The sequence below is a fragment of the Procambarus clarkii genome, chromosome 10 (assembly GCF_040958095.1).
Source record: "Procambarus clarkii isolate CNS0578487 chromosome 10, FALCON_Pclarkii_2.0, whole genome shotgun sequence".
Taxonomy (NCBI): domain Eukaryota; kingdom Metazoa; phylum Arthropoda; class Malacostraca; order Decapoda; family Cambaridae; genus Procambarus; species Procambarus clarkii.
This window is the reverse complement of record NC_091159.1, coordinates 47,761,805-47,777,333: the sequence shown is the minus strand read 5'-3', so window position 1 is coordinate 47,777,333 and position 15,529 is coordinate 47,761,805. Positions and strand designations below refer to the sequence as shown.

Here is a 15,529-nt window from a genome sequence, read left to right as displayed (position 1 = left end):
AAGGCCAGATCAAGCGCTTAATGTCATCAATGTTTATGTATGGAAGACGAGACAAATTTTGCCACATGCAACATGAGAGCACACACAGCTGCAAGGTTTACCTTGGATACTAATTTCTAAACTGATAACTCCCTCGTGCAGCAAATGAAGTGGCCAGCTTTATCCAAGAGAAAGAGCAAGGACACACATTCAAGGAAAAATATCTGTTTAGGAGGAAGTTCATCATCGACAATGACAAAAATTATTCCATAACCAAGTCAACTCTCGTATCAGGAATGGTTGAGGGGCACAGGGATAACAAACACAACACTGCAAGCCTGACATGACGAAGATCTCATCAAGACTTAAAATACTGAACAAGTTGAAGGATATTAATCCAGACAACTACTTTAAAAGGTCTGCATACAAGGGGGCAACAGATTAAAGCTCAACAACCTATAGTGTAGGAACAGGAGATGCTTTTTAACCCATAGTGTTATAAACCCCATGGAACTGCCTAGCCATAAAAACCATTAATTTACCAAGACATTACTTCAGTTCAAAATCATACGGAGAAATCCTCAGGAACAATTACAGAGGGACCTTTGATAAGCCACCAGCTTCCTGTCCGTCAAGGCCACTCGAGATACGTGGTTGATGGGGTTCTGGGAGTTCTTCTACTCCCAAGCCCGGCCCAAGGCCAGGCTTGACTTGTGAGAGTTTGGTCCACTAGGCTGTTGCTTGGAGCGTCCCGCAGGGATGGTGGTCCTCAGGTAAATTCAGGTAAACAGTATCATGAAAATTATGTATCTTTGGCTACTATTTATTGCAGAAATATAACCTTTTAAAACTAATGTTATTCACATTCAGATCATAATTACCATTACAGATAAATAAGGAGTAGGCTGCATGACTTAATATTGAAGACTGAATAAGCCCAATGAAAAGTAAAACCTTAGAACAAGAAAATTTGTATCACTTTCAGTTTTATACAATTTACTCAGACCTGGCAATATACCTGTTTGGAATAATACACAAATTAGGAACTTATATGTGGAGATTATGCGCTAAAAATACATAGCTTATAAATCTAATACACATGTGCTGATGAGCACTAAACAGTGCACAAAGCATTTTCCAAACTGCACTCATGATGGTATCCTTTTACTGCTATGACTTGCTCAGACAAATCCAAAACAAATACTGTACATAAAATACTAAATGCTTTCTGTAAATTGTAATAATTATCGAAAGAAGGCACCAAGTCAGGAAGACTATGTAGCACCATCTATGTCGCTGGTTATTCAAAAGCTAGAAAATATCACTTGCGATGTCAATATGAGAATAAAAATAAATATGTAATTTAGATTTATCATAGCATATGTAATTTAATAAAACAGAAATATGACATGTATTCTATGGTTCAAAGGAGAATAATTAAATACAAAGGGGAAAGAAAATTTAGTTATGTCAGGGAAGTAAAGTATTTAATCCTTTTGAGGGTCAAAATTGAACACGTTTGTGTAGAGCAGAATACAAGGTCTTGTCTTGTTATTCTGTACTTTGTACATTCCTACAGTCAAAATGTCAAGATTAAAACAAGTGAACTTGAGACAGATGTTATTAATTTTCCTGTTACGGTGCTTCCATAAATAAGAGACAGATCAGTAAACAAATCCACAAGGGCCGTGACGAGGATTCGAACCTGCGTCCGGGAGCATCCCAGACACTGCCTTAATCGACTGAGCTACGACAGGGTTAAGAGAGTTGAAACTGAAGTTCTACTGAACTTACTGGATCCCGCAGCCTCTCCGAGGCACAAACCAGGGTTTTACACAACTCCCCCCTGCACCGAGCTATGTCAATAGGCCGTTCTCCCTCTTCGCCTTTACATCATTACATTTGAATTATCCCGTTAGTGTGATTTCTGTGTGTGTGACAGATCAGTACATAACTAAAATGTTTGCGTTATCATAATACAGTGCAGATGAGGAGTCACAATAACGTGGCTGAAGTATGTTGGCCAGACCACACACTAGAAAGTGAAGGGACGACAAGTCGGTCGACTTGAGAATGGTCCAAGACGGACCGAAACGTCGTTGTCCCTTCACTTTCTAGTGTGTGGTCTGGTCAACATCATAATACAGTATTAGCATCAAGATACTGGAGACGGTTTAAAACAAATTATGGCATAAAAATTATCAGAATTTTAATGACTAAGAAAACAGATTCAAATGGACAAAGATGCTAATATGTTTGTATCCTTTTATACTTTATAGTAATAATCTTTACAATGTCATAACTTACAAATACACACAGATTACTTATGTAAACAATGTCAAATATAATAAATCTGCTACATTTATGATTATGCAAAATCTCTTTCAATTAAAACTGAAGTACACAGACAGTGGGTGACAGGCAAACACAGGAAATAATGATGACCCTTTTCATTTTTGCTTAAGACTTAAACTTGTCTAATTCAAGAGTGAAGCGCTTATATAAATACTAAGAATAACTCGTGAGCATATTTGGAAAAATGCAAAGTTGTGCTTGAACATATTACAGGTAAATGTGATCCTTAAATACCATCACACTTCAACCGTAAATCAACTGATAATTTTGTTTTGTTTTAAGGACTGTTCTTACAATTAACATTGTCAAATTACACTGAACATGTTACTACTTTATAATGTAATGAACAGGATATTAAGGTGCTGGAAATTGAAATTACTGTACTCTGAATTCTGAACAATTTGTTCACACATGCTGAGAATCAAATTCTGTTCCATGTAGATTAAAATACTGTATCTTAAGAGCTTTCATATTTATACCCGATTCTTTATGTTGTACAGGCATCTTATGTTCAAGTGGTTTCTTAATGAAACGGAGACTATGACAAACTGATGACGAATATAATGTACATTTAAACATTTTCATTATGGGGCCATGATTAATTATGCATTACACACCTACACGTAGAAATGTTCGTGTTAGTATTACGTATGTTCGTATTACGTGCTCTTTTAAGTCTTCCATGGAATATAAATACTTTACCAAGATACCTATGTGACTTACAATCTATGGCAGCAATAACTTAACGGAGCTGCTTTGTGAACACAAAGGAAAGTTACAAATAAAAGGTCATACCTTCATGATTAAAATAACTGATAATATAGTATGCTGACAACAAAAATTTTTTACACAAATTATTTAATTTTCAGCAATCACTTTTCTGAAAATTTAATCTGGTAATCTTATAATATATGATCATTTATGTTTGAAAAAAAATACTGTAAAATAAAATTTATAATTAGGAATATCCTATTCTTTGGCATCAGTAAACTTACATTTTAAGTTATTATAAACTTAAAATGCATGTTTTGCATATTACAGGAAATCACATTCTAAATCTAAGTTATAAATAGTTTTGTCATCTTAAAATTTCCAAAATTACACTCACTCAGTCTGAAAAACTTTACGAATAAATATCTGACAAAAACCTTTGATAGTACCAGTTATAAATCATTGTCCCCAACTTCCTCTTCATTAACAATGGGTTTTTTGTCCTCAGTGGCAGCAGAAGCAATCTTGGCAGTGACTTGAGAGAGTGTGTGTTGAACCGAACCGAAGACAGTACCGCCGGCAGGTGTCGGTTCCGTCAGCAAGGTAGAATAGCTACTGACTGGCTCTCCCTCGCGGGAGTGATGTTGACCATAAATGAAGTACACCAGGAGGCCTGTAGAACAAGAACAGGTTACTCTTGACCATCAGTTATTATTTAATCTTATTAACACTTTGACTGCACAACAACCAGGGATGTTCTTGCCATTTATCCATAAACTACATGACACAATAGGGGGATGTTTTAAAGAACTGCTCAAGGTTTAAAACTTTTGCAGGTACAACAGGTTCACATCCATTTGCTCAGGCTTCTAGTAGACAGATACTATCTTTGAAAAATTTCACAGGCACCCATCTTGGGTGTGAGGGGCCTCAGTACTAACACAACAATCATGAGTAGCACGTGCAGCAGCACCAGCTCTCAGCACTAATGTAGCTTGTGCTCACACCTTCACTTAACCCTTCAGGTGTGCATCCTAACAGGTAATATTTATCCAATTTACCTGTGCGCCATTAACCCTAGTGGCCTCAACGAGGACAGGAAGCCGGCGGCTTGTCGAAGGTCTGGGGGCCTGACAGCTGAGTGGACAGCGCTTCAGATTCATAGTCCTGAGGTTCCGGGTTTGATCCCAGGTGAAAGCAAAGACAAATGGGCAAAAACTTTCTTTCACCCTGATGCCCCTGTTACCTAGCAGTAAATAGGTACCTATGAGTTAGACAGCTGCTATGGGCTGCTTCCTGGGGATGTGTAACAAAAAGGAGGCCTGGTCGAGGAACGGGCCGCAGGGACGCTAAGCCCCAAAATCATCAAGATAACCTCATCATCCTGCCATTGTTTGGTGCATCTAAGCATCTTGAAACGACAACACATGTTCCTTTAGACAAACTTGCTCAAAATTATTCATATTCAGGATTTAGTGAACAGGATTCTGATAACATTGTGCACCAGTTACTGATACACACATTATACTGGGGGCATCGTGAGCTGACTAGTGTATTGACATTATGCTATTCAGGTCCACAAGACTAACTTAGTGGCTATAAAGTGCACAAAAATGTAAATAGTTATATATAGTTGGTGCGTGTATATAGTGTAATAACAGCAAAAACAGTACGTTACAAAGAATATAATACTTGATTGACCAGACCACACACTAGAAGGTGAAGGGACGACGACGTTTCGGTCCGCCCTGGACCATTCTCAAGTCGATCGACTTGAGAATGGTTCAGGACGGACCAAAACGTCGTCGTCCCTTCACCTTCTAGTGTGTGGTCTGGTCAACTTACTTTAGCCACGTTATTGTGACTCATCGCCTGCAATATAATACTTCACTCATTAGCGACAAATATCTGTGTACTATTATTCGACACATTCTAAGACATATTATTGACAGCCCAATACAACATTGCACTTGAAAAAACATGGTAAAAACACTCAAAATACAAAGAAAATAGTACCATATATTCAATGAGTGCTGTTAGAATTTAGTGCAAAATATGTGTGACTTGGCTGAACTCTGATAACCAGTTATAATATTATTGCACTTTTGTGTTTGAGGGATGAGAAAGGGGAACTATGGACCACTGTGGTTGTATCAAGTGAACACCAGAATACATAACAGGATACCGTTCAATGTATATACAAACAAAGTGGCAAATTTTTGTAGAAATGAAACTTATCGTGAGGTACAGTTGAATGGAGAGAGAAAGAGTACCTCAAAATATGTCTAGGAAGTCACCAAAGCCAGACAAAGCAGCATCACTTAAATGTGACAGTAATTAATTATCACTTTTACACTCTGGCTTCCTGTCCCCCAACTCAATGAATCATCATCATCATCAAAAGAAGGCATCAAGCTGTGGAGACTATGTAGCACCATCAAAGTCGCAGCATAATCAAAAGGCCCTAAATATCACCGAGGATGCCAATACGAGAACAAAAGTGCACGTGGCGAGCCACATCAAAGGTACTGTATCGGATTCACTGGATTTTATTTAGGGACGAGACTGCGAGGGATTAATTGTGACGAGTTATGTATGTAAATATGGATGCCGTATTCCATCCACATGCGGATGGAATCCATATGAAATGGACTGTTACCATCATTAATCATTTTTTGTACTTGTGCCTAGCTTGAGACACTAGCAACTGTCTTAAAATCCAGTGAAATTAAGGATGAAAAAGAATCATTTACAGTTCATGTATGAAGTTTGGAGACACTTTCATATTTGAGAACAAGAAGACAAATAGTTTGGTCTGAAGGGTAGAGGCCAAGTTGTTCACATGGGCTCCCCACTCAAAATACAAGTAATTTATTCCAAATACATGATTGAGCTGATGAGTTAGCCAAAGAATGTGCCTTCAAAGAAGCTACTGACTATAACTTTCAATGGCCTATAAAGAGCTTGATAAAAATAATACACCAATAGCTTCAACGTCATAGAACTGTGACAGTAAAGTCTACACTAGCTATTCAATCCACCCATCATACTACTGTATCATGCAAGAAGAACCACAAATCATCTAACTTTTTAAATTAATTTTGGGGTGTAGTTCGCACACCCATTATGTGCCTCTGAAACCTTTTACACTACTGCCCTCAGGATGGGTATGGGGTGCATAATTAACTAAACTCTGCTTCTCTTACGTGTGTTTCAGGTTCCTAATTTGTTCTTTAATTATGTCTGACATCTGAAAAAGGACTGTCTACTCTATATATTTCTCTCACAATCTTGTATATTGTGATCATGTCATCTCTGATTTGCCTAGTGTCGTTAGATGGAGAGTTCAATCTGTCCTCATAACTATCCTATCTCTGGTATGAGTTTGATACAAAATATCTAGATCTTTATTTTCATCTTGTGTTTCCCAAGGTTTGGATCATTGGTTGATGGTATATTTCAGGATTGGTATGAAACATACTGTATAATAAAACTGTGTATAATGTTCAGTATGATTCTCTGCTTACCTTTCTAAATGTTGCTCTTACATTTGCCAATCTTGCATGGGTTACTAACACTTACAGCCTGCATTGTGCAGGCTGTAAGTGTTAGTATCACAAGATTGCAAAGTGATACAGAATGTTATCAGTTTGAATTGACAGTACCTCCTAAATTGACCCAAGTGCCACCATCTGTAGTGGCCTTGGCAGGAACAAGAAGCCAGTGGCTTGTTAAAAGGTTCCCCATTATTCTGAGGAGATTTTCCAGTTGTATTTAAAAATGAAGACTTTATATTTACTGCTTCAATGGGTAGAAAATTTATAGGTTTATTGCCCTATGGGGTAAATAAAGAATCTCTTCTTCACCTAGTCAACACTGTTGCTTGTTGACATTGAAACCTTTGAACGTCATTGAAACCATTGAAAATCACTGATTTACAGTGGACCTTTTAAAAAGAGTAATCTGAATTAATGTTTAATTTTTTTTTTTTTTTTTTTTTTTTTTTTTTTTTTGAGCTACAAGAGTTGTTACATTCTTGTACAGCCACTAGTACGCGTAGCGTTTCGGGCAGGTCCCTGGAATACGATCCCCTGCCGCGAAGAATCGTTTTTTCATCCAAGTACACATTTTACTGTTGCGTTAAACAGAGGCTACAGTTAAGGAATTGCGCCCAGTAAATCCTCCCCGGCCAGGATACGAACCCATGACATAGCGCTCGCGGAACGCCAGGCGAGTGTCTTACCACTACACCACGGAGACTGTTTTTGATTTGATTATCATTTTTAATTTGTTTATAATTTTAAAGGTCTATGGAGATGAAAAATAGTGTGTCTGGTTTGCAGTGTAAGCTTATGAATTCTGGGGTGATTTTTATCACTGTCTTGAACAGGGTCTTCAGCAGAACTACAAAGAACTTAACTTCAGATTTTTTCAACAATCTAGTCTAAAAGTGTTCTAACATTCTAAAAATCTTGCAATAATGCTCAAATTTATGTCATCACAAGAGCAAGCCGAGTATGAAACATGGATGACCATCTGACCACACAATAAGATTTTGCATAAATTTCACCTATTATCACACTGATCATACAAGACTCAAGCTCTCATAAACCACGCTCGCAATATGCCATACTGTACTGCAAATAAGACATATTCAAAGTGCTATGCCTGGTTACCTTGATACCTTGAGGTTACCTTGAGGTGCTTCCGGGGCTTAGCGTCCCCACGGCCCGGTCATCAACCAGGCCTCCTGGTTGCCGAACTGATCAGTAGCTCTACAAGTCTATACTCTTTACTCACCAAAAATGATCCATACACAAGCCATTATTTGTACTTTATATACACAAGAAATAAGAGGACAATAATATTATCATAGTCATCTGATAAAATGCACTTCACATATGCTCACCTATGACCATCCAAACAATGAAGCGGACCCAAGTCATGGGGTTGAGGTGGACCATGAGGGCGATGTTGAAGAAGATGGAGGTGAGAGGAAGAAGAGGAACGAGAGGCACGCTGAAGCTCAGTGCTATCTGGTTCTGACGATGGGCTACAATCATAATCACACCTGCCAAACATCTCTAGGATTAAACTCTTAATATTATTATGCATAATAAAGTCTCACAGGTTTAACACTGTGTGGAAATCTGCATGCACAAGTGAAAATGAGTGTAAGGTCACTAATTCTCAAATGAAAAACAACAATTTTACATACAGTATTGAATTACAGTACCAGTATATTAAAATCTGCATGCATGTATGAACCAATGCTTCAAACTTACTGTAGCAAGTTAAAAATTTATTAAAAATTTTAATAGGATCTTTTTTTTTTCCATGACAGCTTTAAATCAAGCAGGCTCAGCAAGCAACCCATCCTCTTGAATAATACAAATAATACTGTACATTGCATTTTGACATCAAAATCTCAGACAAAATGTGTACTATAAATTATAGTGGCTCAAAAAAAAAAATAATAATAATAATAATTCTATGCATGGTTGGTTTCTATCCATTGGTTAGGTTAGGTCTGAGCAATTTACATGTTTGTGATGTGACAACTTGAGAGGAGGGGTTGCAGCAAGAGCTGGTGACTCATCCCAGTATGAACTCGGTGCTTTGATTTCACCATACTGTACTTAATTTGGTGTATAAATTTACACCTTATAGAATAAATACATACACCATAAGGTAATTTGAGAAACTGAATACAAAATCTGCTCAACTTACTGAAGGCAAGTAAAAAAACCAGTATAACTGTAATTATAATAGCCCACACTGAAGGGTATGGCAGAGAAAGGAAGTTGCCACCAAACTGCAGTAGACAACAGAGGGCAGAGCTGCACGTGGTGAAGATGACGACGGCCCAAGTTACCACCAGTCCTGCCTCCCGCTTCCCCACCAGGTGCAGCAACCATCGGCACGATGACCTCAGCTGGCCGCCTTCATCACCCTATTAAAGATCAGTTTTGTAAATGTTATCCAACTGTAACAAATCGACTTTCTTTATATGCTTTAAATTTAAGTAAGTTGCTTATGTCAATAATTAAAACAAAGCAAACTACAATTATTAGACTCCTAAGTTTGTGTGTAAATAATGAAACTTACAATGTCTAGTATTTGTTCACTATAAATAAATAAATAAATAAATAAATACAGTATGTTTATTCAGGTAAGGTACATACATACAAGTGATTTTACATTAATGGATTGATACATATTTTACAAAGAATAATTTTATAATTTAATACTTCAAAATTCTACTTTATATGATTCTACGGTAAATAAATAATGGCTCACGATGAACATCTTTAAAATGGGCACCATTTTAATTCGTGCTTTTCTGGAGGAGCCTCTTGATGGCTCCCTGAAGCAATCTCATTGGGTAGGCTGCTCACTACCAAGTCAAAACAGCCATAGGAGTTCTGTATGGTCCTACTGGGGACCACAGGCAGGACCTGGCCCCCTCTGCCCCCTCATAGCAGCACAGGAAGCAAGGCATTACTATAATCGTCCTCACTGAGAAAATATGCAGAGTAAAGCAAAGCAATACAAATAACCTCTACGTTTGCAGAAAACAAAGCACTGAAACAGCCAAATAAGTGTGCAAATGATTCACTTGAAATGACCACCAACAGGTGACAACCCTTGCCAGCGAGCTGCCACCAACAGGTGGCAGCTCGCTGACAAGGGGTCTCCGGCAGCTCGCTGGCAAGGGGTCACCGGCAGCTCGCTGGCAAGGGGTCTCCGGCAGCTCGCTGGCAAGGGGTCACCGGCAGCTCGCTGACAAGGGGTCTCCGGCAGCTCGCTGGCAAGGGGTCTCCGGCAGCTCGCTGGCAAGGGGTCTCCGGCAGCTCGCTGGCAAGGGGCCTCCGGCAGCTCGCTGACAAGGGGCCTCCGGCAGCTCGCTGGCAAGGGGTCTCCGGCAGCTCGCTGACAAGGGGTCTCCGGCAGCTCGCTGACAAGGGGTCTCCGGCAACACGCTGGCAGGCTTCCACACAGGCTTCAAGCCTTAATAGGTGGTCATTAATTCCATCTCATAACTCGACTTGGCCATGCCAGGATACATTGGTTCAATCACCATTACTTCACTAAGTATCAGACAAATCACAGTCTACACTAACTTAGCCACTTGTTCCCACTGGAACATCTTGAGTTCAGGACTGCCCTGGATGAACTAATTCCAGTCAATCAAGGTACAGTACCACCCACATCACTTTTGAGGAATAAAGGATGAATAGTAAGATGGAAACTATACAGGTGTTAGCAAGATCACAGCCATCCACCGGGGAACAGGGAATGGGGACGGGTGTGTTCAAGAGCTGGCGTCGACAACGTCACATGGTGGCTTTGCGGATTTCGCCCCCCACCCCCCATCCCCACGTTCATTTCGCTGTTTGATAATCAAATGGATGCTCCAGAGTTAGCCCCTTTAGTGTTTAGGGACTGCCCCTCCACCCCTTGCTGGTGTGGTTCACCTAGCATCTGGTCTCCTCCCACCACCCCACAATTTGGGCTGCAAAGTAGATTTTGAGAGTCCGGTCAAGGTTCAGCTTTGGATGTAGCTTGGCCACCTCCAGGGACTGTCTCATCCACTTGAATGACAGACAATTTAACTGTCCTATCACACTGAGGATTCAGAGCCTACTACACAGTGGAAGTTTGTCTCAGCAAGACTGGAGGGGAGCCCGAGGAGAAACCCTGGGTGCCTTTCAGCCCTTAGGACCTTGACTGCATCCACAGAAGGTGTTTTGTTCCAGGAAAGACTTCTCTTATCCCCCCTTCTATGAATGTGCTAGATTACCTCCATGCTCCCCCACCTTCTTGGGTGTGCTTCTGTGTACCATTCGGTTCTGCTGAAACATCTTTCCAGAGGTTTCTCATCCTGCCTTTCACATTCTTCAGCACAGATTTTTTTGGTTCCTCCTGCTAAAACGGGACCTTGCTTCCCTTACTGACCCAGCCACCTTTGAGTCTAAGTTGGTGCGAACTGCTTGTTTGCTTGGGTTTTCCCCAAGGACCTATGTATGTGGCAGAGGATCATAGGATTTGTGCTCATTTGGCAACCGTTTTGCACATCTGGACTTGTCAAGATGTTTTCTGATCAGCTCCACAGCAGGCTGAATGGTTTGGCATTTGTTCCTGGTTTAACTGCCTTTTTGCCTGCTGTTCCGGTGGTGCTGCCCAAATTGCTCGCCCCTCCTTCCCCCCGTCCTTATTGTAAGAAGGTGGCAGCCTTTACTTGGCCCATCTTGTGTCGGCTGGCCATGCTAACCTTGGCCCCTTCTGTCTGCTTTGCCCTTTTTTTCTACTTTCCTGTTTCCTGAAAAGGCTGTTTCTATAGTCATTTTGGTAATTGTTGCTGTTGTAACAGTAAGTCATCTAACAGGGCCTTGGTGGATAGGTATCTGGTTAATGTTCCTCGTCCCATTTGGGCTTTTATGGCCTGCGGTGGTTTTCCCAGCCTTGTGTTTCTTCTTTGGCTTTGTAGCTGCTCTCTCTCCTCCACACTGATTAGTCACATTTTTCTTTCTTCTCTACTGTTAGTTACTTCCAGGGAACCACCAAGGGGGGTCCCCAGGAAACTATTTAAGGAATCAGACACTAAAATTAGTTTGATATATGTAAATCTCGTCTGCTGCCCATGTGGAGTCAGATGTAACGTAAGATCAATGTATTAAAGTATTTCTGTTGTTCATGGTGGGGAAGGGTTAGGGTTAATAAATTATAGGAAGGTAAGATTTCAGCTGGAGTTTCCATCACCCCTCTTGCTTAGGGTTAGGTGATCTGCTTAGACCACAGTCCTTAATTTTCGTATTTTGTTGGAAACTGCTTCCCTGGGGGCCAAGCCTATCCTAACCTCTCTAGGTGCAGCACCCTTACCTTGATTTTTCCCTAACTCAGCCCCCACCATATAACACCACCACACGTTGGCAGCTCTTCATACCAGTTTCTAGTGAACTGTCATTGAGAGTACCATGGTAATTCTTTTTCAGTGTGTGTTGGCTGTTTCAGTGCTCCCTTTTTATGAACCATAAAGTTGTCTGTATTATCTTGTCTACTTTCTGGTAGCTTTCCCAGTAGGGATGATAAAAAAAATCCCTTGCTCTCTGTATCTTCGAGGGAATTAAGGTTCAGGGGCCAGATTCACGAAGCAGTTACACAAGCACGTACAAATGTGTACTTCTTTCCTCAATCTTTGATAACTTTGGTTATATTTATTAAACAGTTTACATGCATGAAAACTTCCCAATCAACTGTTATCGTTATAAACAGCCTTCTGGTGCTTTGGAGCTCATTAACTGATTAATAATTGTAAACCAAGCCACCAAAGATTGAGAAAAGATGTACAGTTTCGTAAGTGCTTGCATACTGCTTCGTGAATCTGGCCCCTGGTTTCTGGTAGGCCAACATAACATCCGACTGATATGACTTAGTAATGAGAAGTTATCTTGGTGACAGCTTCAGGGAGCCAGGGCCAGTAGAGATGGTGGTTCTCAGGTAAATTCAGGTAAAAACTATAAATCTAAAATTCAGAAGCAACACACATGCACAAATATGCTTCAATTCATACCAGTCTTTAGGAGAACTCACTTTGCCCGATTCAGCTATAGGAGTGGTTGGAGTGGGCAGAGCTCCTGGTGTTGGCGTGGTGATTTGAGTGTGGGAAGGACTTTTTATATTACACCTGTAAGAAATTACTTACACATTATTTACAAATTTACAACCAATGTTTTATAAAAGCTGATATGGCAATTAAAAGTCTTTTAATGTCATAATTGTGGTAACAAGAAATGAGATGTTTGTTGAAGATTTTGTGACAATAATTAACATACCGAGTAAATGCAAAACCTCAGAAAATATCCAAATTGAAAGTACAGTATTTAAAAGACGATCTACATTATATAAAAAAATTGGCTAAGGAACTGTGTGCCACTGTAAAGGTCAGACAAGTAGGCATCTCTTCCCTCTCTTTCCTCCCTTACTTCCTTTTCCCTCTCCTCCCTTCTTATCCTCCTATCTTCTTCTCCCATTCCCCCTTCCCTTCATCCTCCATTTTCCCCTCTATTTATCCCTATGCTGGACGGTCGAGGGTGTAGTTTACTGCCATGTCAAATTACAGAAAGGCCAGGTACATCTCCCCCTACGTAAACCAGAGAGTACCATCCAGGTCTTGTGGGAAGACTTCGCCTCTGGTTCAAATTAAGTATAGGCCTAGGAGAGAGGTGGAACCAGGACTCCACCTTGAGACATCCTCCAGTATGGATTACCTGGAGGGAGGTTGGTAGCGCAGGATGATAACAGAGGCACTGACGATCGTGTAAGCCATCAGGGTACCGATGCTCATGAATTCCACTAGCTTCTCAATGTCAAACAGCAAGGCGATAAGAGCAGAAAAAAACCCACATAGCAATAGTGTGATTATGGGCACCTGCAACAATGAACATGGCATTATATTTTCATCTCGAAGTTAGTAAAATCCTGTTTTTTTTTGGTTTGTTTTTTAATTAAATGTAACTCGTCTGGGTTCAGTTTATATCATATTGACCAACACCAATACATCCTGACCTACCTATGTGCTTTAATATACTGTACCTATAATTTTCTCTCATCTTTTTTTTTTTTCATTCCATGTAATCTGTTATCATTTTTTTGTCTATAAATTTTGCAAGTATTTACCTCCTTAAAATTTTCTTAGATTAAGGACCTGCCCGAAACGCTGCGCGTGCTAGTGGCTTTACAAGACTGTAATTACCATAATTGTATCCTCACATTCCTTATGTACATTCTTGTATATGCATAAATAAATAAATAAATAAACTTGCTGATTTATATACTGTACTCCAAAACTATAAAAAAATTATTCTTTAAATTCAATAATTAAAAAAAATCTAGAGCCAAATGTTAAAACAATGATTTATGATCTTAGCATTAGTAAGCATTTACAGTAAACTATAATAATCATACCATCAGAAACTTCAAAACATGTGACAAAGTACTGGGAAGACTGAACACCTTGAGCATAGCTTTCACCTTGTAATTATACAAACCAGCTTACACTGTTTGCATATTATTTTTATTATTATTATTTAGCTTTTGATGTTACAGCCACAACATAGAAATTACTGTCTAGTTCTTGAGCCAGTGTTTTCATCATATTAAAAAGACTATACAGTACTTCTGTGATTCATTGAAACCAAGATCAATGTTCAGGACTAATTTTGGTTCATGATGCAAGTACTGTAGTACCAAAAAATACTATGTACCCACATGTACACAATATGTAATTTTACATAACTACTTACTCTGTAATATATTTAATATCTTACCTTTGTTTTATCAGACACACGAGCCAGCCAGGAGAACAGAAGACCATCAACGGCCATTGCGTACACACAGCGTGGAAGACTGAAGAGTGAGCCAAACAGTGTAGTAGTCATACCACAAATGGCACCCACACTCACCACATACTTGGCCCAGGTTGCACCATGAGAGGCAAAGGCATCAGGGAGAGCAGCAGCAGGGTTGAGGGAATAATAAGGCACCATGAGGGTGAGTGTAGCACCAACCATGATATAGCCCACTGTCACCACACTCATAGATACCAGTGTGGCTTTGGGAATGGAGCGGGCTGGATCCTTTGTCTCTTCACCTGCAGTAGCTATACTGTCAAAGCCAACAAAGGCATAAAAACAAGTAGCAGCTCCAGAAATTACTCCCGAGATTCCAAACGGCATGAAACCACCCTCCAAGTTCCAATTTGCAATGTCTGCATATGACATACCTACAGCAATGACAAATGTTATTACACAAAGATTAATGAGTGTGAAGACTGAATTGAAGTAAGCTGAGCCCTTGACACCCATGGTGAGAAAGCCACAGTAGACAAGTGTCACAGCAAAGGCTAGAAAGTCTGGGTAAGGCGCGAGGAAGCCACTATGCATCTCGCCTATATTAGCTATTGTTGCATTGCTTACAGCACCATCAAAGAGGGAATCCAAGTAGCCTGACCATGCTCGAGCCACTGATGCCGCACCTGTAAAATTATAATTACAACTATATCTACACATACAACAAATATTACAGAATATATTTCTCACTTTTATTTAATATACAGTACAGTATACACACACTTCAATACTCTGCACATCTATATTGGCTTTGTTTGTTGCTTAACTTAATCACTTTATTAAGACTCTTGTACCTATTCTGGGGAGGGGGGGGGGGGGCAGAAAGGTTGCAGTCACAGACGATTCAGGAACTGAACCCTAAAATAAGCCCAAAATTGTACCCTAAAACAGAATAAGTGACCCAAGTCCAAGTGATTAGAAAAACATTTCCAAACCATGTAATGTTTGCCCAGGTGCTCTAACCTTTTAAACAATCCACTGGACTGTAAATGTTATCAGGATTTTGCAGCAAAATCAATACTGTAACCTGTACTGTACAGTCGTACTAAAATTCAGCAATTGTGCTTCCTTCT

At 39.8% G+C, this 15,529-nt stretch overlaps 1 protein-coding gene across 3 annotated transcripts in view; it reads right to left on the bottom strand.

Moving 5' to 3' along the window:
• Positions 1–781: 781 nt before the first annotated feature.
• LOC123774276 (cationic amino acid transporter 4) overlaps positions 782–15,529 on the bottom strand; it is a 52,467-nt gene continuing 37,719 nt past the window's right edge. For all 3 annotated transcript variants that reach the window (XM_045768440.2, XM_069322024.1, XM_045768432.2), the window contains 6 exons: positions 14,376–15,082; positions 13,317–13,477; positions 12,640–12,733; positions 8,776–8,998; positions 7,955–8,116; positions 782–3,718 (listed from right to left, as the gene is read on the bottom strand). In XM_045768440.2, the coding sequence (XP_045624396.2) occupies positions 3,498–3,718; positions 7,955–8,116; positions 8,776–8,998; positions 12,640–12,733; positions 13,317–13,477; positions 14,376–15,082 (1,568 nt within the window). In that variant the 3' untranslated portion in view covers positions 782–3,497. The remainder of the gene's footprint in view (positions 3,719–7,954; positions 8,117–8,775; positions 8,999–12,639; positions 12,734–13,316; positions 13,478–14,375; positions 15,083–15,529) is intronic.